Source organism: Brassica napus, chromosome A9 (assembly GCF_020379485.1).
Source record: "Brassica napus cultivar Da-Ae chromosome A9, Da-Ae, whole genome shotgun sequence".
In the NCBI taxonomy this organism is placed as follows: domain Eukaryota; kingdom Viridiplantae; phylum Streptophyta; class Magnoliopsida; order Brassicales; family Brassicaceae; genus Brassica; species Brassica napus.
The window spans coordinates 36,109,037-36,136,087 of NC_063442.1; the positions used below are offsets into that span (position 1 = coordinate 36,109,037).

General features: G+C 35.5%; 4 protein-coding genes across 5 annotated transcripts; 3 read left to right on the plus strand and 1 right to left on the minus strand.

The window, feature by feature from the left end:
* The first annotated feature begins 437 nt into the window (after positions 1-437).
* Positions 438-2,992, plus strand: LOC106380145 (zinc finger protein WIP2). Its single transcript, XM_013819953.3, has 2 exons — positions 438-1,351; positions 2,222-2,992. Exons 1-2 carry the CDS (start codon positions 677-679, stop codon positions 2,669-2,671), a joined length of 1,125 nt encoding a protein of 374 aa, XP_013675407.2. The 5' UTR covers positions 438-676; the 3' UTR covers positions 2,672-2,992.
* Positions 2,993-12,606: 9,614 nt separating this feature from the next.
* LOC125578464 (carboxyl-terminal-processing peptidase 3, chloroplastic-like) lies at positions 12,607-20,400 on the plus strand. Of its 2 annotated transcripts, none has more exons than XM_048741227.1 (12): positions 12,607-12,976; positions 18,247-18,328; positions 18,397-18,527; positions 18,600-18,678; positions 18,785-18,844; positions 18,926-19,014; positions 19,095-19,118; positions 19,193-19,312; positions 19,376-19,462; positions 19,538-19,687; positions 19,772-19,879; positions 19,961-20,400. In XM_048741227.1, the coding sequence occupies exons 1-12, from the start codon at positions 12,650-12,652 to the stop codon at positions 20,210-20,212; spliced, it is 1,509 nt and encodes a 502-aa protein (XP_048597184.1). In that variant the 5' UTR covers positions 12,607-12,649; the 3' UTR covers positions 20,213-20,400. The 2 variants fall into 2 exon arrangements, with proteins under 2 accessions (XP_048597184.1, XP_048597183.1); XM_048741226.1 differs by having other exon boundaries at positions 12,608-12,976; positions 18,600-18,686; positions 18,766-18,844.
* A 940-nt stretch (positions 20,401-21,340) lies between these two features.
* On the plus strand, positions 21,341-21,747 carry LOC125578465 (arabinogalactan protein 23). The gene has a single exon (XM_048741228.1). It carries the CDS (start codon positions 21,434-21,436, stop codon positions 21,617-21,619), a length of 186 nt encoding a protein of 61 aa, XP_048597185.1. The 5' UTR covers positions 21,341-21,433; the 3' UTR covers positions 21,620-21,747.
* A 554-nt stretch (positions 21,748-22,301) lies between these two features.
* On the minus strand, positions 22,302-26,708 carry LOC125578200. The gene is made up of 7 exons (XM_048740539.1): positions 26,472-26,708; positions 26,399-26,407; positions 25,917-26,339; positions 25,712-25,844; positions 25,359-25,489; positions 22,423-22,523; positions 22,302-22,338 (listed from the first exon to the last, which is right to left on the minus strand). The coding sequence occupies exons 1-7, from the start codon at positions 26,706-26,708 to the stop codon at positions 22,302-22,304; spliced, it is 1,071 nt and encodes a 356-aa protein (XP_048596496.1).
* Between the last annotated feature and the right edge of the window lie 343 nt (positions 26,709-27,051).

The following is a 27,051-nucleotide window of genomic DNA, read 5'->3' on the forward strand; positions in this document are numbered from 1 at the left end:
AGAGTTTCGCCTCATCTTACTCTAAAAAGTAAAAAGACTACGATACCCAAATCATTATATCCTAACATATTACACATACTTTGTAAACCATATTTTCATATTTAATTACGTACATGAATTCAGATTTAAATATGGACAAAAGTTATTGATATCATAAATGGTATTACATTCGCTTAAACCAAGGTATTAGACATATTCAAATTGGATATATGATTAAAAGTTTAAATTTCTACATTTTAAATGTCACAAGTATAATTTTTATTTAATATAGTGTAATATTAACACAAACCTCCAGTTAAAAAAGTTGTCTTAAAGCGGTAGTTCAAAACTGAAATTGGCACAATAGTTCTACAAATAATAAGGACCTACATATCTGAATGAAATAATTACTGTGTAGACTAATATACATTCGTATTTGACCTGCTTTTTTAGTTTTGTTTTTCTTTGTTTTTGGGTTAAAGTCTGAATTTTCTAGTTTTCACTCAGGTTGCACCAAAAATAAAATCACTCCACATTTAATAATCTCTCTCTCTCTCTCTCTCTCTCTGGAAAAGGACCCCTCTCTCTCCCCATCCCATCACAATCTCCATCTTCATCTCCATCCTTGTGTCTTCTTGTATAAAGATAATCCCACAAGAGTGAAAACTATTCCCTTCTCTCTTTTTTTCTCTTCACCATGACTGATCCTTATTCCAATTTCTTCACGGGCTGGTTCAAGTCCAATCCCTTTCACCACTACCCTAATTCCTCAACTAGCCCTTCGCCTCCTCCTCCTCACTCTTCTTTCTTCTTCCCTCACTCCGGCGACCTCCACCGTCCACCGCCAGCACCAACTCCTCCTCCTTCCCCTCCTCTCCGTGAAGCCCTCCCTCTCCTCAGCCTCAGCCCCGCCAACAAACAACAACACCACCATGACCATCAAATTCAAGAACCACCTTCAATCTCCATGGATGTTGACTACGATCATCATCACCATCAAGATGATCATAACCTCGATGACCATGACCATGACGTCACCGTTGCTCTTCACATAGGCCTTCCAAGCCCTAGTCCTCAAGATATGGCCTCTTTGCTCATGATGTCTTCTTCCTCCTCTTCCTCGAGGCCCACTACTCACTATCTTGAGGACATGAACGGAAAGAAAGATCTTGACAACGACTACCATCAAGGCGGCGTTGGAGGAGGAGAAGATGACGATGAAGATTCAGTCGGTGGAGACGGCGGATGTAGAATAAGCAGACTCAACAAGGGTCAATATTGGATCCCTACACCTTCTCAGATTCTCATTGGCCCTACTCAGTTCTCTTGTCCTGTTTGCTTCAAAACCTTCAACAGATACAACAACATGCAGGTTCTTAAATCAAAACCCTCTCTAATCTATTTCTATATGTATTAATATACGCATATGTTTTGAAATATGCGTTTTCTTTCTTCATTTTCTGACTAAAACCAAAGAAAATTTGTTTGCTCACTAAGTTTCCTCGAAAAGACAAAAAAATAGTCTTCACCTTTAATCTGTGCACGAATATGTATACTGTTTTCAAATCTATTAAATGACGTAGTCTTTGCTTGCTGATGCATGCATAAATCATTGCATTACAAAGAACCGAGAGACTTGAGATACTGTGAAGACTGAGACTGAGATTTAACAAGACAGTAAATGTTCTTTATGTCTTTAGTACTTTCAGAGTCTCTGTGTCTTTGCAAGTGTCTCATCCTTTTTTTGTATGAGAGTCTTTTAATGTCTAACGTGTAAAATAACAGTACTCATACGATTTCGGATACCTATGTATCCTATTAATATATTCAGATATATGTATGGCTTCATTTTCTCTATATGTGAGTTTGATGAGATCTTGTAATGAACATGAACTAAGCATCTTGCTTTTTAGTTTACCCTTGATTATTTTGTTTACCCTAAGCATGCATTTATATATCTTCTTATTACCTCCTTTAGTTTATGAAGTATATTTCTATATTTATCACATTTCAGCATTTGTGTGACATCTTTGTTGGATAAAATACTCTTTTCTATTACATATATACGCTTCAAGGCCAGTATGCAAGTTCATCTATGTATGGTGGTTAGAGTTATCATAACATCTTAGAGCAGACACATGTTACTAAAATTGCTAAGAAACATATCATATTTTATCAACTTTCGGACATACTGTGAGTTTCAAAGACTGCATGATCATATATATACACGATTTTTTTACAGATGCATATGTGGGGACATGGATCACAATACAGAAAAGGACCCGAATCTCTAAGAGGGACGCAGCCAACTGGAATGCTGAGGCTTCCGTGCTACTGCTGCGCACCAGGCTGTCGCAACAACATTGACCATCCAAGGGCAAAGCCTCTGAAAGACTTCAGAACACTTCAAACACATTACAAGAGGAAACATGGAATCAAGCCATTCATGTGTAGGAAATGTGGAAAGGTTTTTGCGGTTCGAGGGGACTGGAGAACACATGAGAAGAATTGTGGTAAGCTTTGGTATTGTATTTGTGGATCTGATTTCAAGCACAAGCGATCTCTGAAAGATCACATCAAGGCTTTTGGAAATGGCCATGGAGCTTATGGCATTGATGGGTTTGATGAAGAGGATGAGCCTGCCTCTGAGGTAGAACAATTAGACAATGATCATGAGTCAATATCCAAATAGTTATAAATTAGTATAAGTACTTAGTTTTCAGTATATATATTAATTCTAAGAATGCCTAAAACTATGGACCACGTTTTGATGGAGGTAGGGCTTATCTAGTAAGAGCTATATGATCATCTAAATGGTCATATACCAAAAAATGATCAGGATCACTTGGAAAATTTCAAAAATGTATCTCTGGCTTTCTACTTAAATTTTATTACAACGCAATGTATAACTCCAAATAATGGGGTTCTCCACGGTCTCTACCTTGCTTATGTATTATATTGGAATTAATTCACTTTTCGTTTCCAAGGAAATAAATCATAAACGTTTGACCTATATTTGATGGGATAGTAAAATACTACAAAAGTAGATGCTATCCATTCATGCCTGCATTATTTAAGAGTTTTCTTTAAATGTATAATATATTCTCTAGATCATAATGAATATTTCCATAATTTAATTCGAGTAATAAACAGATTCTTTTCTTTCTTTCTGAAAGACAGTTGCTTTCTAGTGGTGTTATCTTCGAATTTATTATTTAATAACACTTAAATAATGCTACTTAATTGTCTAGTGACATCATGGAGAATAATGAGAGAATGGACACTAGAGAATATTACTACTCAATTGCTAAACTTTCTTAGGAAGATCAAATATAAAGTTATAGATTATCATACTTCATTTATTGTTTTAAAATGATTTGATGATGCTATGCGGATGCCATATGCTTAAAAATTATTATAATATATGTATGTGGATTTTTTGTGTTTATATGTTGCTCTAATAATCAGCACTTATACTTACATTGTTTGCCAAATACCTTGTGTTGGTTATAATATTTACAATTTCCAATTCATAATTGACTGTATTACCCTAACATACTAACACCAATGGGAAGAAAGTCATTAATTCACTGATCAGCAAATAAAATTTTGAATTTAAATGTTCACAATACTCAAAAAATGAAAATTTTAAAACTTGCGTATGTTTTTCGAAAAGATTGCTAATTTGTATAATATAACTAAAATATATCACATAAATAATTTAATGTAAAATGCATTGTTATTCAATCAATTTTTCCTTGTGCTAAAGCATGTATATATATATATATATGTTCAAATCATTTTTGCTGGCTTCTTTTCGATATAACTTTCCTATGTACTATGTTCAGGCTGATTTTTCTAATGAATAATCACCATATTAAATGTGCACTTGGTAAACTAATTAAATGCAGCTCTTAAAGCCAATTATTTATCTTGATATGAAAACAAATCATACTACCGGACTGCAAGTGATTTTCTTGTTATTGTAGTCACTGTTTTTGTTGTGTGTCAGTTTGTTGTAGTGTTAGAATTCAAGATCCAATTTGGATCTGATTGTGTAACTAGGATTACAGTTAAATAGAGGCTTTTCCTCCAGCAAAGAGCTTTTTCAATATGCTGTCTTAGCTTTTTTTTTTCTTTTCTACCTTTTGTTAGTGGAGAGACATATTTGCTCGTTGAAAGAACATCAGACCTCTTTATCTATAAATGATTCACTTTATAATTTATCTTAAAATTCGAAACCAAATGATTATCTCTCTATCGAGGCTTATATATACATATATATTGACCTAATTTATTTTGTGTACAAAAGTATGAGTGAACAGTGAATATTCCTTTATTGCTGCATATGCATACGTATGCATGCAGTCATGTGTATACACATTTATTTATAAAAAATAGGGAAGTGGATACACATGTATGAATGTACACGAAGATGATGATAAATGGGTGAAGAAGGGGCAAAAAGTAATGTGAAGGAGAGTGATAAAAGACAAAAGAGAAGAGAGTGGAGCCCTAAGGGTGTGATGGGTTGGGCAGATTTGGGAGCAAAGATTGATGGTATCAACAGTTCTTTTTTTCCCTCTCTCTCTCACTCACTGTTATTTGATTTGACATCTCATTTTTTTCTTTGACCATCTCTCTACCTACACACTCACACAAATGACATAACTTTCATAACTCCTCCAATTAAAACCCACATGCTTTGCTTCTTTTATTTTCATTTCATATTCAAGGTCATACATAATACAGTGATATACGAAGCCCGCTCTTGTAGTGAGTGATGTATGTATAATAATATAGTGTATGGATTATTGTTACATTGGTCACAAGCAGCAATTAAACAGCAGTAAAACTGAAAAGGATATAAACGTACATCTTTAAATAATGTAGGATTAATTCAGACATCATTTATTACCAATCAATTTCCTACCCCTTTGCTGGGAGATGTAGACCATCCCTACCTATCATCCTTTGACCCCTCTCATCTTCTCAACACTCTCCACATTTCTCTACCGATAAACACTTAAGTGGTTCCTATTGAACGTTGTTATATCCTACTATATAAAAGGGACTAAATTCAAGGCTTTTGAGACTATCCACCTCAGCCAAAATATTCTCATCCAAAAAAAATTAAAAATAGATGTCATTTAGAAAATAATTAACTAACATACGACTTTTGATATTTCTAGAAATTTCAAATTTGTAACTGCTAATTTATTAATAGAATCATATATTTATATTGAATTATGTTATATTTTTAATTGTTAGACTTCAAGGATAAATAAATTATTAATTTATAATATATATAGTTTATAACTTTATATTGTAGTTATAAATAAAGAGAAAATAACCGGGGAGGGTGAAGAAGCTCATGTAAAATTATGTAATTAAAATGGTAAAATGGTGAGTATGATGAGGTGAATCTAAGAAAATTTGTTGTACAAATTATGGTGTTTTCTTCGTCAACTATAATGATTTAAAATAAAATATATATTCACATAAATAAGTCAATATTTGTTGTTTTTTTTTGGTAAGATGTTAAGATTATCATTTTCTGAAAAGTTACACTGTTGTTTTTAAACAACTTATTACAGCAAGGAAACAAAAACAACCAACAACAACTCAAGATAAAAAAAAGCCTTAAGGAAGTCTTATACAAGAAAAATAAAAAGAAGTAGAGAAGAGGAGAAAGAAGAACTTACCGGGTAAGAGAGGAGACGGTCACGCATCATACGGTCGAGAGAGACAAGGATGACTGATGAAGGTGAGGAGACAGCTGTGAACACACGAGCATTACGCTCTTTCCACAGCAGGTAGATGGATGACTGAAGGTAGAGCTTGATGACTGGAGTAGCATGTGCATCTGCGTTGACGCGAGGTTGATTGATCCAGGCTGCAACAGAGTGTAGATCAGCCGGAGGAGAAATCTAAACTTCAGCAGCAAAAGGCTCTCATATCAAGCGAGAGAAAGATTACTCAAAGAAGAGATGATGGTGAGTCTCTATTTCCAGATTACAAAGGACGCACGTTCCTGAGACATTTAACCTCCAACGCCTCAAGCGATCCTTGGTTGGCAATCTTCTCCGCAAAGCCAGCCATGATATAAACGCATTACGTGGAATATGTTCCTTGAACCAAATAGTCTTGTGCCAATATTTGTTGTTGATAGTGTTTATATTCTTTTCTGACATTAGTATCCATATTTTTTAGTAAACTGATCCAAAGAGATTAGTTTGTGGAGCTAACCAAACGAGGATTATAGTTTTTACTTTGGAAAAAATAATAGGTTGAATGATAGATGGCGTGCATGCTTTTTCACATCGAAATCTGCACATATATTAAAATTGTAAGATTTGAATCATAGAGAAAATATAGTGTATATGACTGAAGTTGGACCATTCCGAAACTAAAGATGGCTAAAATTCTTCTTTGTCAAAATGCATAGATGTGAATCTTATATGAATAGAGTTCTCCATTGCTTATAGCAGTGTAATAAACTTCATGTGTAAAGGAGAAAAAATGTTATATAAGTGAAAACAAAAATTATGATTTTTTTTCTTGTGCCTATAGGCTATTCGCAATTTGAAGAAAAAAGAACATATTGTGTGAAAATCTTTGGCTCGGTCAAATTTTATCCAGTTGTTTATAAAACTGTTGTTATCTGATTCATATAATTTTTCAGTGTTGATTTTAAAGCCCAAAAAACCCATATATACTGACTTTTTGATATTTTTTCTGTGATTTGAATTTAAAAAGAGATAAAACTTTCGATAAGTTATATAAACTCAGAACAAGTATTTAGCTTTAGAAAGCATTTACATGTTTCAAACTTATAATATATACGTATATAATGTTTAAAATTATGCATATAAAACCTGTGTAAAATGTGCTTCAATATGTTTTTCTTCTTTAATGTGTTAATCGTACTATATATAACATTATTTTAAAATTTCAAAAAGTTTATGTCACATACAAAAAACTATCAATAAAAAATATAATTCTCTATTTACAACAAGAAAAATGAAAAATTATAAACATATAAATTTAAATTAAGAAAAACTAACATTGGAAAAACAAGAAGTTAATGTAAAAGAAAAAAACCGATAAATAATATTATAAATAAAATAAATTTATAAGATATAATCCGCGCGAAGCGCGGAAAAAATCTCTAGTATATCTTAAATGCGCCTAAAATGTAAGTCATATGCATATAGTTTACAAATAACGTGCCTTGTTTCAAAAGAAAAAAACATGCAAGTAGTACAAGTTTTCTGTAGCCGCTTATATTAACCTAACATACAAAGTATTTTCGGAGTCTATGTATTACACTATAGTTACATAATTTGTAAACCACTTCGCTAAATCAAATAGAAAACTGATTAAATAAATACAAAATATGTTTGATTTTAATATAAGTATATAAATAAACCATATATATTAGTGACTAAATTTAAAAGTAATAATAAATTTAATTCAAAATTTCACAATTTTTTTTTGACAACGAACGGTTATTCTATTATTCAAACTTGAGGTGGTCTGGATAACTAGACCGGAACAGAACAACCAATAAAACATAGTAATCTATGGAAATATCTCATAATCCTAGCTAAAGAATCTAAAATTTAGTTTTGCACTCTTAGAATACGAATGATTTTGAAGTCCGGAAAGCATATCTACAGAGTTTCTATTCTCTCCAATTTTGTTGCAAAACTTAGCTAAATATGGTGCTTTTTAATCATAGCGATCAAATTCTTGCAATCCATCCCAAAGATCTAACATGTCGAATATTGAATTATATTCTTCACTGCCCATCGTAGTGCCTCTACTTCTAAATACAACGCATACTCTCGTCGTAAATAATTAAATTTTACAACTTTAAGAGCATTGCTATCTAAAGTTCTAATTTTCGTAGAAACTTATATCCAGTTGAAGGATACACATGCTTATGTATTAAAATACATGACAATCAGAAACATAAAAAAATGGAAAATTAGTGATATATACTAATTTTTTAATAAAATCGAATCTCGAAACTGAATTGTTCTATGTGACTGTTCAAAAGACATTTTCAAAATCCGAGCAATATTTATTTGGATTTTCCTACTGTTGCTGGAAAGAATCCGAACATTGGACTTCACTTTGTTCGGTAATTATGCTGTTACATTAACTAACACAGTACATTCACAAAACCTAAGTTTATACATTGGTTGTTTTAATGTATAAAATATTTCTTGTCTGAATTTTTTTTCCCAATAAAGCCTTAAAATCTGCTTTTAGAATCCCGAAGCTATATATTCTACTAGATTCATTAAACGAAATATAAGTACTTTACAATTTCCTATAATCATGTCGAGAAATGAAAATGTTTAAATTAGTTGCTCAAATCTATTTATTTATATACTGTTCATATTCCAAGGCTGATCTGAAGGAGACAGCTTTGTCTGCCGTGGCTCAGATTTCCATCTCCCTTAGATTTAATTTATTCTAATGGACACACACGTATATGTTTTATGTACACAGTTTATATTTGAATTTTTCCTATGTAAGAAAATTCTTTAGTTAACGTATTCGTTGTGTTACAAAAAAAATAGAGTTAATGTATTCGTTTTGTCTATACATCCACGTAAAGATCTAACGAAATCGTCAATGAAAGGAAACATATGATTAAGTATTACATAAAGAAGATTAAAGAAGGCCCCAACATGCAAAAGAAAAATTTTGTCAAAAAAAAAACATGCAAAAGAAAAAGGGAGAAAGAGGCCAAATTGAGCTTGCCTCATGATTAATCACGGGTACCTCAAAAGAGAAAACAAAATAAATTAATTTCATATTTATTTTCCGAATAGTCATATAAGTATAAATTGTACTAAGAACAACATATCTCGATATTTTATTATTTTTAAAAGTATTTTACATTTGAATTAGTATAGCACAATATATTAGGCACACAAAAGGAAGAAGAATACAAGATGGAACTCGGTAACATGTAGGTATTACATATGTGCCTTTTAATGCATCCCCTAAACACAAATTTTCATATACCTGTAGTTCGATCAATATATTTTTTCAAAGGTAGTTCGATTAATATATTTTTTCAAAGGTAGTTCAATTAATAGTTTGTTTTAAATATATTCACGGTTTTTTTTTTCAAAAATATCATACAGCCGGACCTTACGTATTTTTGGATTTCATCTGAACAATTTAAAACCAGCTTGATTATTTTTAAAACTAGAAGTTCGCCTCCACTGTTAGTCGAGCGCTATAGAACATTGATGTTATTAGCAATAGTATGATCCATTCCGGCGAAGAAATTATGATGGATATTTTGTAACATTTTTTTCTTCTTGTTACATTGATACTATATTATATAATCGTTAGAGTTGTGGTGTCGTTGGCTCGTGATCATTGTCCGAGCGTGTTCTTTTGTCCATATTCTTTATTTGATCAACTTTATTTTGTCTACTCCTGTTAAAGCTATTTGATCATCATGCTTGTAGATTCTCCAAGTTGTATGTAGTGTCGGGTTTCTTTCACCAGCGAATATTATCCCAAGGAAATATAATAGTTCAAGAAAACAATATTAAGATACACTTTTCTATCAAATTTATTTTTCTAGTAATACTAATTACCTTTCAACAAAAAACAAACAATATTGAAATCAAAACCTCTTTATTAAGGGGGAGGTTCTAGAAAAAGTTATCATACATATATGATAAATTAAAGAACATATAATTATAGTTAAATTGATAGTTACACAAAAACCAAACGATACTACACATATTAACACTTTTTGGGACATGGGTTATTTCTATACGTATATTTTATCTATACATGATTATCTATAATAATTTTGATTCATAGATGAGTATATACATGCATATAGTATGTAAATGTTATTTCTTATCTTAATCTCAATTCTGCTTACTTTGAATCGAAATAAAGGTGACACATATGCATCACATATATACAAGCTGACATACAATCACAGAGTATGTTAAGCACTGAAGCTATAGGGTGAGATCATCACAGAAGGGAGGGGCAGACGATACCAGGAAAAATAAATAGCCAAAGAAAATAAAAACCATATCTGATTTAATTGGTGCTTTTATATTATAAGACAAATATAATATATCTTTATATATGATTGGACATGGCATCGACTTTTGTCTTTCCAATTACTTTGAGGAGAGATTCTATTTTGAGGTTAACATAACTCCTAAGAAATACCCACACTCTTTCCCCATTTCTCAATTTTACCCATCAACCTTTCCTACCATAAAAGTATATACATACACCTATATATAATCTTTCAAAGACACTATATTTATAATAATTAATCTACCCCCAAATTATGAAAATCTAACCATACTTGAATTTTTTTATCAATAATTCTTGTTATATAGTTTACAATAGATAAACAAAACATCTTGGTCTAGTGTTAAGATTAATTTCATTATAAAAGCATTTAGATTTTTTTCAACTTTAACGATGTTGTGTTACATTTCCCTGAAATGACGCCTGCACTAAATAATTCACATGCAGAGTTATAAAGCTATAATAAGAACTAGTTATCCTTAGACTCGATAGCGCATAGTCGGACCGAATTTGTTTTAATCAAAGTATCATCACGAGAAACCTAACATCAAGTGGAGGATTTCTGGTCAACTTATTACTTATAGTAACTACCCATTTTCTAAGAGTGGTGACAACTACAAAAAAAAAAAAAAATGGACCACATAACATAAGTAAATGGTCAGTGAATGTATTTTTCATCAGGGACTCGTTCTTTTATGAACAGTAGTGGACATTGATATGAGCAGGTATGTATCCTCTCTCTGTGTTAATTATTTTTTCCTCTCTTTTTCAGTTACTCGTTTATTTTTTTCACCTTTTTGTATTTTTTATTTTCGACCCTCTCTTATTTGTCTGCAATAATGTGCTTTGAGTGAAATATGTCTTTATCTCCTTTCCCATACCTCCTTTGTTTTTCTTTTTGTTCAATTACTTTTCAGAAACCAACCAAAATTAATAGATGAATTTCTTATTGTTATTTATAAAAAAGAGCCAACTGATAATATTTTCTCTTTGTATGGTGTATTCGGTTATGATATATTATCATCAGTTTTATAAGGACTATTTATAAGAGAAAAAAAAAGTGCGCTGTTATTACTAGGTAAGTTCGGCCATATTTGCTATTCAAGATAAAATTAATTTGCGAGAGATAGCATGTTTGTACTTTTAAAAGTGTTGATATTTACGTAAAAGTTACATTTTGAAAATATGTGCGATAGTGTTACAAAAATGTGCGATATACACATATATAATCTCTTTTAGAATCATAACAGGAATATTTTATTATAAAATAAGTAATCCAGTGGTTTTAATATAATAGTTTCGTTCGACTAATTCACATATAAAATTATTTCCACTTATAACACGCTTAATTACGCATTGATTGATAATTTCCATATCTTATTTAATTATAAGAAAAATGTACAGACACTATATCTAGATATATGTGTGGTGATGAATAGATATAATAGTTCTTCAATTTTAATTTTATCGATTATAAGATCATTTAATTAAAGAATTTTGGTCTCGGAACTCATAATAAAAGGGTACGTTCACGTTGGGACTAATGTGAAAAACAAAATAAAGAGAGGGATGGGTTTATGAATTATGAGGAACCCCATACTTACAAGATTTACCTTCCAAAGGGGAAGCAATCAATTTGGAGATGAAGCGTATGTCGATCTTGTAAACATTCCATCTCTAAAGTCAAAACCCTAAATTTCAGTTCCCAAATTGAGATAGTTCTTTTCCCGATGCATGCACATGCAACACTTTTAATTGTATTCACGTGGCATGATGGTGATCATCTATTTGTATACGAAGCAATTCGTTGTGTATGCTCTTTTATAGAAAGTTGTCTGGAGTACATGATCGCTATAACTCGTAACATAACTGTTGATCAAACTTTTTACGAGATATATCACCATGATAAAGTTTTCTTACATATTTTGTTTTGTTTTGTATTCCGATTGATGTTCGACAACTCGTTTAAATGGCTTTCAAATTCATATATAACAATATAAAAGGTGAGTACACTTTTGAATTCAAAAGCAATCTGGTTAGAGTTGTCTCGTGAACTTTTAAAACTTTTGCAGATCAATCGAATGGTTCAAAGGCCTTACCATACGTTACATATCAAAACTTACTATTCAAAAGATGAAATATCGTCCGGCAAACACCATTGATAAATGATGATTTAATCCAAAGGTTAAACATTATAAGAATATTTTGTTAATTCAACCATCTTATTTTATAACATAGCAAGTCCATTATGTCAGAAAGTCCCAGTCCCCGGCCCAAAACCGAAACTAAAATGGGTCTTAAGACCATTTTTCAAGTAAGACGTTAGTTTGACTCTCTGGTCCATTATAGATCCTCTGAGATCAGTGACGTAACGCAAGTACGCAAACACGTGTACTTGTTGATTCCAGTTCTTACATTAGATACGCAACAGCAAACACTCTAAGCCACAAAAAGATTCAAGAGGGCCCACATAAAGAATCTTCCACAACTTAACTGTCTTTAAGTCTTAAACACGTCATTAGATTATTAGAGTAAATAAAGCATCATCTTCTTGTCTCTCGCTTACTGATTCATGTTTGGTCTTCAAAATTTCAACATGGAGAAGATCGTAACACCGAGACTTGATCTTCCTCTGTTACAGTTCCCGAGATCTCGGAAACCCGCTTTGATTCCTTCTCCGAGTTTGAATCGCTATGTTCGCCAAAAGCAACGGGGGTTCGAAACAGAGATCTATACTGAAACAGAGAGCCATGGTGTGAAAATGAGCAATACCGTGGGAAGGAAGTTACTCGGTTTAGCCGCCGCCGCTGCCGTAGCGGTTTCTTCTTCGATCTGCTGCGATTCTCCAGCCCTCGCTGAGTCTATTACCATCGCTTTCCCCGTCTCACGCGCTCGTGAGGTGTATTAGCAAACTTAGCTTAACCAAAGCTCAAGTTCAAACTTCAGTTAAGTCTCCCGCCAAAGTGAGACTTACACTTGAAGAGAAAGGCAAAGCTAAGGTGTTTGAAGAAGACAAACCGTGTGGTAGTCTCCAATCAAAGCATGACAGCACAGCCTCCAGCTCACAGTCTCAAGATCAACGGTCACTAAAGGTTACCGTTTCCAAAAGCAAGAGTGACGACAAAACTCAGACCAAAACCAGTACGGCTCAAGCGTTCAATGTAAAGCTGTCGAATTCATTTTCAGCCCTTGATGCAGAAGCTGATTCCTGATGATGCCATCTGTCTCTGCTTAGGGCTTTCATGACTTAGTATAAATAAGCTTGCATTGTAACAGCTTAGCCCCCAATGGAGTTCATGAATAAAGATTGAAACTTTATCATCTTGTGTGTGTTGTTTTGGGTTCTCTTATGGTATCAGAGCCATGGAAGCTCACAACCTCGAAGTTTATCATCCTCCTTCGCTCCGCATCACAAACAGCGTCACTGTCACCTTGACTGAGAAGAACTACATTCTGTGGAAATCTCAGTTTGAAGCTTTTCTTAACGGTCAAGGTCTTCTCGGTTATGTCACTGGTCAGTCACCGCAACCCGCTGCTACGCTCACCGTCACCGGAATCGACGGATCTGCTACTCAGACACCAAACCCCGACTCTACCAAATGGTTTCAAACGGACCAGGTTGTAAAGTCGTGGCTTTTGGGTTCTTTCTCAGAAGATATTCTCAGTCTTGTTGTGGATTGTCAAACATCTCATGAAGTCTGGGTTTCTCTAGCTCGTTACTACAATCGCTCTACATCTTCTCGGTTGTTTGAGCTTCAGCGGAAACTCCAGACGATTCTCAAGACGACCAAGCCTATGGCAGAGTATCTTCAGGAAATAAAGTCTGTCTGTTCTCAACTGTCATCCATCGGTAGTCCAGTTCCTGAACGTATGAAGGTCTTTGCTGCTCTTCACGGCCTTGGCAGAGACTATGAGCCCATAAAGACTACCATCGAAAGCTCTATGGATGCAGATCCCACTCCTACGTTTGAAGATGTCATTCCTCGTCTGACAAGCTTTGACGACAGACTTCAGAGCTACATAACTCAGCCTGACGTCTCTCCTCATCTTGCTTTCTACTCGCAGCGTGGTCGAGGTCAGAACTCTCGTTCCAGAGGAAGAGGACAAGGTCGTGGTCGTGGGTCTTACTCTACTCAGGGCAGAGGCTTTCACCAACACGTCAGTTCTCCCTCAGGGTCTTTTACCTCGTCAGCTTCAGAGAACAGACCTCTTTGTCAGATTTGTGGAAAACTTGGTCATAACGCCTTACGCTGCTGGCACCGCTTTGATAACAGCTATCAGTTGGATGATCTTCCTGCTGCTCTCACTGCGCTTCGTATCACGGATGTTACTGGGCATGAGTGGTTCCCGGACTCTGGTGCTTCCTCTCATGTCACAAACTCTCCGCATCACCTCCAACAGGCTCATGTTTACAATGGCTCTGACTCAGTGATGGTAGGGAACGGAGAGTTTCTCCCAATCACGCACACTGGCTCAACTAGCTTGGCCTCCACGTCAGGTACGATTCCTGTCTCTGATGTCTTAGTATGTCCTAAGATAGCTAAGTCTCTTCTGTCAGTTTCGAAGTTAACTTCAGATTATCCCTGCTCTGTTGATTTTGACTGTGATAATGTGCACATATATGAAAAGGCAACAAAGAGGCTTCTTCTTCAGGGCCCTCACACTAACGGTCTCTACTCCTTGCGGTCTTCCACTCCTCGGGTCTTCTTCTCCAACAGACAGATCAGTGCGAGTGATGAAGTATGGCATCAGAGACTTGGGCATCCTAATCCTTCTATCCTGCAACAGCTCTCAGCAAATAAGGCTATCTTCATCAATAAAAGCTCCAAGAAAGTCTGTGAAGCATGCCATCTTGGAAAGAGCTCTAGATTACCTTTTTTTATTCTAGTTTTGTAGCTACTAGGCCTTTGGAAAAGGTTCATTGTGATCTTTGGGGTCCTTCTCCTGTGGCTTCTATCCAAGGATTTCGTTATTATGTAGTCTTCATTGATCACTACACACGCTTTTGTTGGTTTTATCCTTTAAGAAACAAATCAGACTTCTTTGATATTTTCTTAAAGTTCCAAGCTCTTGTTCAAAATCTCTGTCAAACGAAATTAAGCATTTTTCAATGTGATGGTGGTGGTGAATTTGTGAGTCTGAAGTTTCTGAAACACTTGGAAACACATGGCATTCAGCAACAAATCTCCTGCCCTCATACCCCGCAACAGAACGGGCTGGCAGAAAGAAAGCACCGTCAGATCACAGAGCTTGGTCTTGCTCTCATGTTCCATGGCAAGGTCCCTCAAAAGTATTGGGTAGAAGCCTTCTTCACAGCCAATTTTCTCAGCAACCTGCTGCCTCATACAGCTTTAGCTGAGTCCAAGAGTCCCTTCGAGCTGCTTCATCATAGACGGCCTGATTATCGCTCTCTTCGTGTCTTTGGCTGCGCTTGCTTCCCTATGCTTCGCGAGTATGCTTCTAACAAACTGGATCCTAGATCACTCAAATGTGTGTTCTTGGGTTACAATGAGAAGTTTAAAGGTTACAGATGTCTTCTCCCTACCACAGGCAGAGTTTATATCACTAGACATGTCCTATTTGATGAAACATCTTTTCCTTTTGCTGCGATATACTCTCATCTCCATCCTGTCTCCAAATCAATCTTGCTGACAGCTTGGCAAGATAGCTTTGTCCAAAGACCTCAGAAGGAACATGTGGTTGAGCGTCATGTTCTCTCTCAGCCTCATCCTGTTAGACTAATCAATGTTCCTAGTCCTGTCGAGTCGACTGTTGGATCTACTAGCTCTAGCATTTTCACTCCTGAAGATTTTCCTTCTCTGCCCTCAAGGCCTCAGCCACAAGTCTCCGGTTCTCAACCTCCAGTTGCTACTACGTCTTGTGAAGAGCATCGTACTGGGTGTACGTCAGGCTTAGATCCTGTTTCTATAGGCAACAGCGTTGCTCCTTCACAAGCACGGTCAGTATCATCTCCGGTTCAGACAGTTCTCTCTTCGGCTCAGCCTCTTCATCATATGATCACTCGTTCTAAAGCTGGTATAGTAAAGCCTAATCCTCGCTATGCTCTTCTTACTCAGAAAGCAGCTTTCCCAACACCTAAGACTCTTTCAGAAGCTCTTAGTCATCCAGGCTGGAACAACGCTATGACTGAAGAATTTGGTAACTGCGTAGCAACTAAAACTTGGTCTCTAGTACCTCGTACTCCTGAAATGAATGTTCTCGGTTGTCTGTGGGTTCATAGGAATAAGCTCAATGCAGACGGTTCTTTCAAGAAGCATCGGTCTCGCATTGTAGCCAGAGGAAACGAACAATCTGAAGGAGTTGACTACCTTGAGACTTACAGTCCAGTAGTGCGTTCTGCCACAGTGCGTACAGTTCTTCATATCGCCACAGTGATGCAATGGGATATTAAGCAAATGGACGTCAAAAACGCGTTTCTCCACGGTGATCTCGCTGAAACGGTTTATATGCGTCAACCTGCTGGTTTCGTTGATAGAAGCAAGCCAGATCATGTGTGTCTGCTTCACAAATCTCTGTATGGACTCAAACAATCTCCGCGTGCTTGGTTTGACAAATTCAGCTCATATCTTCTTCAGTTTGGTTTTGTCTGCTGCATCAAAGATCCGTCTCTTTTTATCTATTCCAAAGGTAAAGACGTGATCATGCTCCTTCTCTACGTTGATGATATGCTAATTACTGGCAATAGCTCTTCAGTTCTCGCGCGGTTGCTTTCTGATCTTGACTCTCAGTTCAGAATGACGGATCTCGGTCTACTGCACTACTTCCTTGGGATTCAAGTTCAACACCACAAAGATGGTTTGTTCATGAGTCAACAAAGCTACGCAGAAGACATCTTGGCAGTTGCTTCTATGGCAGATTGTAAACCTGTTGCTACACCGCTGCCTCTTCAACTGAATCTCCCTATTGTTAATGATTCTCAGTTTTCGAATCCGAAGTTCTTCAGAACTCTTGCAGGAAAGCTGCAATACTTAACTCTGACTCGACCTGATATTCAGTTCGCAGTCAATTATGTATGTCAGAAGATGCACTCTCCTATGACATCAGACTTCAACCTGCTCAAACGGATTCTTCGCTATGTCAAAGGAACTGCTTCTATGGGCATTAACATTGTCAAAGACACTGACTTCAAGCTTCGTGCCTATAGTGACAGTGACTGGGGAGGCTGTTCATCCACCAAACGTTCCACCGGAGGCTATTGTACCTACCTTGGTGGAAACCTGATCTCTTGGTCTTCACAGAAGCAACCTACTGTCTCTCGCAGCTCTACAGAAGCTGAATATCGCTCTCTGACTGAAACTGCTTGTGAGATCACCTGGCTGTGTATTCTGCTTCGTGAACTTGGTGTGCCTTTACCTGAGACACCTGAGCTTTATGGTGATAATCTCTCGTCTGTCCATCTCACTGCCAACCCAGCTTACCACAAGCGATCCAAACATTTTGAGCTTGACTATCACTTTGTTCGGGAAAGAGTTGCGCTTAAAGCCTTGGTCGTCAAGCACATTCCTGCGCAACAACAGATCGCTGATATCTTTACCAAATCTCTCCCAACAGCTGCGTTCCAGTCTCTTCGATTCAAACTTGGTGTTGATGTTCCACCTACACTAAGTTTGAGGGGGGATATTAGCAAACTTAGCTTAACCAAAGCTCAAGTTCAAACTTCAGTTAAGTCTCCCGCCAAAGTGAGACTTACACTTGAAGAGAAAGGCAAAGCTAAGGTGTTTGAAGAAGACAAACCGTGTGGTAGTCTCCAATCAAAGCATGACAGCACAGCCTCCAGCTCACAGTCTCAAGATCAACGGTCACTAAAGGTTACCGTTTCCAAAAGCAAGAGTGACGACAAAACTCAGACCAAAACCAGTACGGCTCAAGCGTTCAATGTAAAGCTGTCGAATTCATTTTCAGCCCTTGATGCAGAAGCTGATTCCTGATGATGCCATCTGTCTCTGCTTAGGGCTTTCATGACTTAGTATAAATAAGCTTGCATTGTAACAGCTTAGCCCCCAATGGAGTTCATGAATAAAGATTGAAACTTTATCATCTTGTGTGTGTTGTTTTGGGTTCTCTTAAGGTGATCAAGTTTTAGTTTTTAGTTCCCAAATTACAGAGTACTCTGTTTCTTAACGTCTCTGTTTTTGATGTCTTGTTAAGGTGACTGAAGTACAGAGAACTCTTGTGGAAGCTTGGGGTTTGATCAGAGAAACATTCGTTGATCCAACTTTTAATCATCAGGGTAACGTTTTGAGATTTTGATGATTGATTTTGTGGAATGAATCTGAGGGAAAGTTTATAATTTTGCAGATTGGGATTCTAAGTTGCAGCAAACGATGGTGGAGATGTTTCCTTTAAGATCAGCAGATGCTGCTTACGGAAAGATCAAAGCTATGCTCTCCACACTTGGTGATCCTTTTACTCGGATCATCAGCCCAAAGGTATTGACTCATCCATGAATGTGTTCTTTGAAGTTGGTTTTGGCCTTTAAGACACATCTTGTGAACTTGCAGGAGTACCAAAGTTTCAGAATTGGTAGTGATGGGAATCTGCAAGGTGTTGGTCTTTTCATAAACTCAGAACCAAGAACAGGTCACCTGGTTAGTAACAAAACACACATCTTGAGACCAAAGTAGCATGAAGTAGATAGATATTGTTTCATGGTAGAGATCAATGTAGGTTGTTATGTCTTGCATAGAAGGTAGCCCGGCAGATCGTGCTGGTATACATGAAGGCGAGGAACTGGTCGAGATTAATGGTAACATTCTTCATTGGTCCTTATCCCAATGGATTCTTTGAATAATAGCTATGACTATGTTGTTTCTTTGTAATTTTACAGGCCAGAAACTGGATGGTATAGATAGTGAAGCAGCAGCTCAGAAGCTGAGAGGCAGAGTTGGAACATCCGTAACAGTCAAACTTAAGAGTGTATGTACTTATTATCTGCATGTCTCTTTTGTTAGAAACTTTGAGGTCAAGTTAGGTAAATTTATTGTCCTCTCTTGCAGGTGAATGGCTCACATATCAGAGAGGTATAGTTACCGGTGTTTATGTTAAAAATATTTTTACGGTAGTTACTCAATGGTCGTCTCTTATATGCGTGAAGGTCAAGTTACCTCGAGATTACATTAAGCTCTCTCCGATATCAAGTACTATAATCCCACATACAACTCCTGATGGACGCTTAGCAAAGACCGGTTATGTCAAACTCACAGCGTTTTCTCAGGTTAGTGTTTGTGAAAAAGATGACAATTGATATGTAGTTTATTGATTTTGAACATTCCAATAGACTGCAGCTTCAGATATGGAACATGCGGTCCACGAGATGGAGAATCAGAATGTTCAGTCATACATTCTTGATCTTAGGAACAATCCTGTAAGTTTCAGGTTTTTGTTTTTGCAATGAGTTTACATTTTCCCTGACACTTGGCTTTCTACATTTCTATGTTAGGGAGGTTTGGTTAAAGTAGGACTTGATGTTGCACAGTTATGGCTTGATGGAGATGAGACTCTTGTCTACACAATCGACCGTGAAGGAGTTACATCACCAATAAATATGATTGACGGACACGCCGTGACACATGATCCACTTGTTGTGCTTGTAAGTTTAAAAAGAGTTCGGTTTGTATGTCTACTCCTAGTTAACATGAACGGTCCATAAGTGTCTAGATCAAATGGTGAACAGGTGAATGAAGGAAGTGCAAGTGCAAGTGAGATTTTGGCTGGTGCGTTACACGATAACGGTCGAGCTGTACTTGTTGGTCGACGCACATATGGGAAAGGGAAGATCCAGGTATTTATATTATATACATTAGTTAGGTTTCTACAGATACATAATTTGATCTTCTGATATGATTTTTTGTGATCTTCCAAGAGCGTAACGGAGCTAGACGACGGATCGGCTTTGTTTGTGACGGTGGCTAAGTACTTGTCGCCTTCTCTACACGAAATTGATCAAGTAGGGATCACACCTGATGTACAGTGTACCACAGATAAGATTGATTCTTTGACTGGTGAGATACTTATGAAGATGAACAGTTCGGTTCCATTGCTTGAGGCAGATTCGTGTGTTATGGTCGCTGAGCACGAACTTGAGACTAAACAGTCCAATGGAGCAGCTTCTTGATGGGGCTTATCGTAAATGATTAGGTCAAGATTATGGTGTAGCTTGTATATATGATAAGTCAATGCTTAAATTGATTATGGCGTAGCTTGTATGTATATTGATTGTGCCACGTACTGAACTAGGTTACATACTATATCTTTTGTAATATTACATTGTATTGGTAATGTAATATACATCTATACTATTATTTGCGAAGTAAATTTTCGCAATAGAGCTCTCACGTTGAAAGTTAGAGTGGTTAATATCGTTTATACCCTTAATGAATAAAATGTATAAATAAATTAAAAAAATAAAAACAAAATTTTAAGAATAGTAAGAATTATCCAAAATCTGAAATATAATTTAAAAAAGATAATTAAAAGTAGAATATTAAATTATCCAAAATCTAAAAATATAATTAAAAAAAGATAATTTCTATATATATATTGTATTGTTATCTGAAAAGGTATTTTAGTAAAATGTTAAAAACATAAATTATATAATTAAAATATAATTTAAAAAAGAGATAACTTACGTATATATTGTATTGTTATCTGAAAAAGTCTATAAGTAAAAAGTTAAAAACATAAATTATATAACTAAATATTAATTAAATAAAATTCTTAGTTATATAATTAATAATAGAATATTGAACTATCCAAAATCTAAAAATATAATTAAAAAGGATAATTTCTATATATATTGTATTGTTATCTGAAAAAGTATTTTAGTAAAACGTTAAAAACATAAATTATATAGTTAAATATTCATCAAATAATTTTTTTAATTATATAATTAAAAATATAATATTGAGTTATTTTAAGATTTATTTTTGTAATGAATATAATGTACAAAGAACTTTTCAAAAATTTATAAAAATGTTTAAGCCCGCATCGCGGGCAAAATACCTAGTTTATAGTATTAACTTCTAAGTTTCGTGAATTTCTTTACCAAATTGCAAGTCATGTTTGATTTGACAAGAAAATATCAACGGAGATGTGCTAAAACTATTCTAAGCCATATATGGAAACTCTTCTCACATTAATTATAGTCATAGTCATCGGTAATTAGTTAATTTTGGCTATCCTAAAAAAATATTCATGACTTTTACTAAATATAACACAGTTCCACACGTATAAATCCCCCATCAACACCATGCATGTTCCTCAGACCTGCAAGAACTTTCAAACCACACAAATAAAAATTAAATAAAAAGAAGAAAAAGTCTTTCAGGTCTCAACAATGGAGATGAAAAAGATCGCTTGCGGTGTGATTTTCGCTGCTGCTTCCATGACCGCCGTCATGGCTGTGGAGGAAGCCGGAGCTCCAGCTCCAGGACCCGCATCCGCCGCCTCGGCTGCATTGCCGGCTCTTGGCTCTCTTGTTGGAGCTTCCCTTGTGTCCCTCTTCAGCTACTACATGCATTAAGTTTACACCTTCATTATGTTATAGTACTACTAATGTCATCTTTATTCGTTTCCTACCTATTTCCATTTCACTTGTTTATTAATAGAACTGAGAAAGTAAATCAAGAATAATATTTCTCTTCATTTTTTGATATGTGGATGGTATATCACAGTTTTGAATCTTGTTTCCCCTCCTGATAGAATTAAAATTGACCACATGATAGAATCTATCTATATCAAATATAAAACTCCAAATGAAAGATGTGAAAGTCAAGAAAAAAATATCAACTAGGCTAAAACCGATAAGGCGAGCATGTTAGCAAGAGCAATGTAAACCTCATTAGAGAAGTGTTAGCAGCTAGACAGAAGTGGAAACATAGTTTTTTTTCAGGTTATTCTCTATTTAAGTGCCCATGCAAGATCTTCCTCTACAACCTCATCCTCTTTACTTGCAAGACAGTTCTTTTTGTGGGTTGTTAAATTGCTTTGAGCGTAGAATTTGTGACCACACACTCATGAGAAGGTAAGCTGCTCAATGGTAGAGTATCTCTCAACTAGTTTACTTACTCTAGAAAGTTTTCACAAAACAAAACTTAGAGAAGAAGTCAAAATCTTAAACAAAGTTTTTTTTTCTGATCAAAGTATATACCTTTGCAGTTTAGGAAGGAACGATGTCTTCCTGAAAGTTATCCTCAGAAGGAATGTTAGATGCTTCTTCTAGCTACTTTGTCATCACTATCACTAGAAATGAGAAAGTCAAATTAAAGTCTTAAACAAGTGAGGAGAAAATAAAATGGCGTTTTTTAATCAATTAGGGAGATGTACCTTTGTTGTTCGTTGGGAACGAGAGGATGAGGAGAAGAGTCAAGGCTGACATGTGGTATATTCCACCCTTTCATCAGTGACATGATCACTTGAGTCCTCACCTGAAGGCGAATGAAGAGAAAACAATATGCACAATTAACACACAAGAAAAAAAAAAGAAAAGAGAATAGACGTTTAACATGGTCGCAAGATAAACATACATCTAATTAACATGGTGGAAGCCTCGCCGCAGAAAGCTTCGGCACAAAGAATAAGAGCAAACATTTAACTGATAATCCGAGAATCAACAAACAAGAAAAACCTAAGCAACAAAATCTTTCAGTAAAAAACCTATCTAATTAATGAAACCCTAGAATTTGATGAACAAACCATTAGGGTTACCGATGGAAACTAGAATTTAAAAAACCTATCTAAGTCGGTCAGTGGAACAAACCGTTGGTGGTGACGAGAGGATCACCTGCGGCATTAGGGGTTTGGGACTTCGTAGTTATTCACATGGGCGGATCTATTAACAAATTAAGGTCAGCTGACACCACTAGATTTTCTTAATTTCTTCCTTAACTACATAAAAGTTCAGTCATTGACCCCTATTAATTGTGTCTTTGACTCCTTTCCATATTCGATTACGCATTTCTTAAAAAGACATTTTTCTTAATTTCAACGAAATCAAATAATTAGTCTTTAATAGTACATTTTAATATGTTTTTCACATTCTTTTAACACTGATTAAAGTGGTCCTCGGAAGTTTTATTATAAGCAAGAGCGATATGAAGATCATCCCGACTTAGAGCAACAAAAGTTTTAATTTTGTAACCAATACAGTATACCTAGAAAATAAAAAATATTAATGCATCTATACTATTATTTATGAAGTGATTTAGCTTATTTGTCATGATTTCCATAATTTTAGATAATTTTACTTATTTTTCATGTTTTGATTAGGTTTACACTGAATCATTAATTTATTAATAGTTTTTAGTTGAGTCAATAATTTATTAATTTAAATAATATGACTACACAGTTTTGTCAGCTCAGAAATCGTTCATGTTCCTAGGACGGAGAACAAAAGGGCGGATAGCTTGGCACGTAGTGCTCGGCAACAATCGTCTTTCGTCGTGCACATGGATGCAGATTTACCACATTGGTTTACAGAGTCTACATGAGTCTGTAAATGTTTGCTGTCAAAAAAAAAAAAGATATAATTATTTTTATTTTGCTTATTTGCCATGTTTTCAATGATTTTAGTCAATTTTTTTATTTGTCATATTTTATTAGGTTTTAGTTTAATCATTGATTCATTAATAATTTTTAAATGAATCACTAATTTATTAATTTAAAAAATATCCGTAATGAATTTTATATATAATTAAAAACGAATTTTGATTTAAAAATATTTAAATCTATATGTTATATTAAAATTCTTATTTATTTGTCATATTTTATTAGGTTTTAATCTTTTATATAGGTCATTGATTTATTATTAGTTTTTAACTGAGTATTTAATAATTTTCACAAAAACCGCAATGAATTTTATATATAATAAAACACGAATTTATTTTAATAATATTAAATTTATATGTTATATTAAATAATTAATTATAAACTAATATAATAAAATTGTGAAAATATATTTAAAAATTAAAAGAATTCTTATATATATTGTGTTGCTATCTGAAAACAATGGATGGGAGATGAATGAAGATGGAACCGGTCTTGCTGGATGTGTATCACTCTCAAGATCGATTAATGGATGGAGATGGGATGATGGACGCCACAAAGCTCTGTGAAAGGAGGCTTTGATAAGTCAAGTTGCTCCAGAGTTGTTTCTCACACACTCAAAAGACTTAGAACAATAGTTTTGAGAAACTAGAAAAAACTGTATTTTCTTTCATAAAAGTTCAAGGGTGATTTACAATGAAGAAACAACTTGAGCTTTATAGGCTCGACTACTGGGACTCTCTAACAGTCATAAAATGACATAAGGAAACTAATAAAGTCGAAATAATAAACTTGGAAGCAAATGAATTGATGGCTCCATGAAAACTAGCCGTTGGAGGCTTTATGATGAGAATCTTGGCCAAATGAATGTAGATGGTGTTCTCCTTGTATCTGGACGGTTTGAGGGGATAACTAAGCTTCCTGGGAACCTTCTTGATGGTTTGGAGGGTGCTGAGGTCGTGCCTAATCTGAAGGAAAAAGAGCTGTTGGAGCTGGATGGCAAGAAGCTCCAAATAAGGCAAGTTGGGGTTAATGAGGATCCTCCTGATCCTATGTGGGCTGGTGCATGGAATGAACTTGTCTGACTCTTCTGGACCATTGGATAGACTTCCTGAATGCATAGATATATCTCCTGGTCGCCAATGTCTGGTTTGAAACTGATTGAACCGGTTAGCTTCCAATTGAGGCAAGTGTAGAACTGGTTTGACCGGTTTTGGAGATTGGATCATAACTTCATAATTCCGTGGCCATTTCTCCTGATATTGGGCTTTCTGGAAAGATGATAAACTCCTCTTGAATCCTATGATGGGCTTTGGTTCAGGCCGCTCCTTCCTTGGGCTGGAATCTCCTTCTAAAGTCGGGTACTCGCAGATGGACGGGCTGGAAAACCTCTGACTTGTAAAATTCATAACTTCTTGCTCCGTGCGTATTTTGGACTGATTCCAAATTGTCTGGACTCCTTCGTGAGTGTAGACTCCATTAAAATTTGTCTCGTGACTTAAACCCTCCTGGTTTGTAAGATACAGCATTTTTAGTGCACATGTGTTCTGCTTGGCGCCTTGGCTGGTTAAGTAGGGCTTTGGGTTGACCTCCGGTTCGGTTGCTGATCTGATGACCACATCATCCCCTCCCTCTTGACAAGGTTTCGACCTCGAAACTGTATAATCTGCACCAAGATAGAGCAAGTCAGCTTTCATTCTCTTTTGAGATTCTAAAACCTTACCTTGGTATTGTTTTGGTTTTGTTTCTTTAAGCAACATGGACTGCATTGTCTCTTGAACAATCTTCTGGTCCATCACAAGAGTCACGCCTGGTGGTTCTTCTTCTTTAAATTCTTGCTCCTTAAGTCCTGTTACAACACCCTTTGACAAAGACAAGTGCATTATACAAGAATTTGGAACCAATATATCAGATTGAATAAAACTATCACTTTTCATAGATAATTCTGTTTTCTCTTCTAGTGATGTTTCTATCAATGCTTTCTTAGTAGGACAAACTATAGCATAGTGTCCTTTCTTATGACATCTATAACATGTCTGATATTTCAAATCCTCAGAGTTAGAAGACTTACCTTGGCTTGATGCCTCTTCTTTCTTTGGGTTTGAAATCTCATCATTCCTTGGACTTAAATCATGAACAACTTTTAAATCCAAAAAGGACTTTGAGATCGTGTCTTTCTTGACTTCAGGACCTGTCTTATCATCCTTGGACAAAGACAAGTGACTCATACCTGTGGGAGATGATTTACAAACAAATTTATCAAGTATAGGACTTACCTTGGCCTTTTCTTGAAAATTCAGTTTGTCTGGTTTTTCTTTGTGTCTGGCCAATGTGTCTTGGCTGACAAACTTCTTCTCCTCCATGGTCTTTGGGACCTCAATAGGTTGGTTTTGATCATAGAAAACCGTGGGCTTCTGGTTTGGCCGAATCTGGTCTTGATGGATCAAGCTTCTATGACCTTCTTTTGGTACATCTTTTCTTGCTTCTTTGGAACCATGAGTTGGATACCTCCTTGGATATAGTTCCTGGATTTCAGAACTTGTAATCTTTGGTGCAAACTCATATCTCATGACTTCCTTAAGAGCTCTCCATGTTTTGATAGTTGGCTCCTTGTAAAACCATCTATCACCTTCTTCTTGTATCCACCATTCAAAGGCATCATCTCTAAGTTGTTCAATGGCATAAGCAAGCCTCTCTTCCTTCAAGATGTTGTTGAAGTGAAACCATTCATCAAGGTTCCTCTCCCATATTAGATAACCTCTTTTTCCTGAAAATGTAAAGAGTTTATTTTTATCAGCAAAAGAGTTATAATTAAATTGAGAATTAACAACATGATGTTTGTGGGTTTGAGAAGTTGGGGTTTGATTGATCCTTGAAGGATCTGGTGGCTTGGGCTCGACATAGACAGCCTCTGGAGCATCTCCAAATCTCCTTTCTCCTGGCTGTGGACGTTGGCCTTGTGCCTTCTTTCTTTTCCTCAGCTGTGCAATCAGATCAACCTCTTGCAAAGCTGTCAAATGTTGGTTCTCTTTGGCCATCTGACAGTAGCCGTGTGTTTCTCCTACCATGGCTTCCTGAAAACACTCTCAAAGATCAAGTGAAAGATATGGGAAGGTCTGGTCGAACCAAAATAAATCAAGTGCACAATGCAATTTTAAACTAAACCGAGAAAATATGCAATTATGAACCGAAATGAAATAAAGTATGCAAAAATTATTTTTCTTTTGGTTTTCTCAATGCAAACACGAAATGAATCAATATGGAATGACAATTAACACAAATGAAAAGAAAATATGGAAAGAAAACTAACACTTATGTTTTTTTTGAATTTTCTTATGCAAGAAACAAATATGGAAATGCAGATTTTTTTTTTAAATGAATGCACAAAATCTAAATATGGCAAGTGGAGCT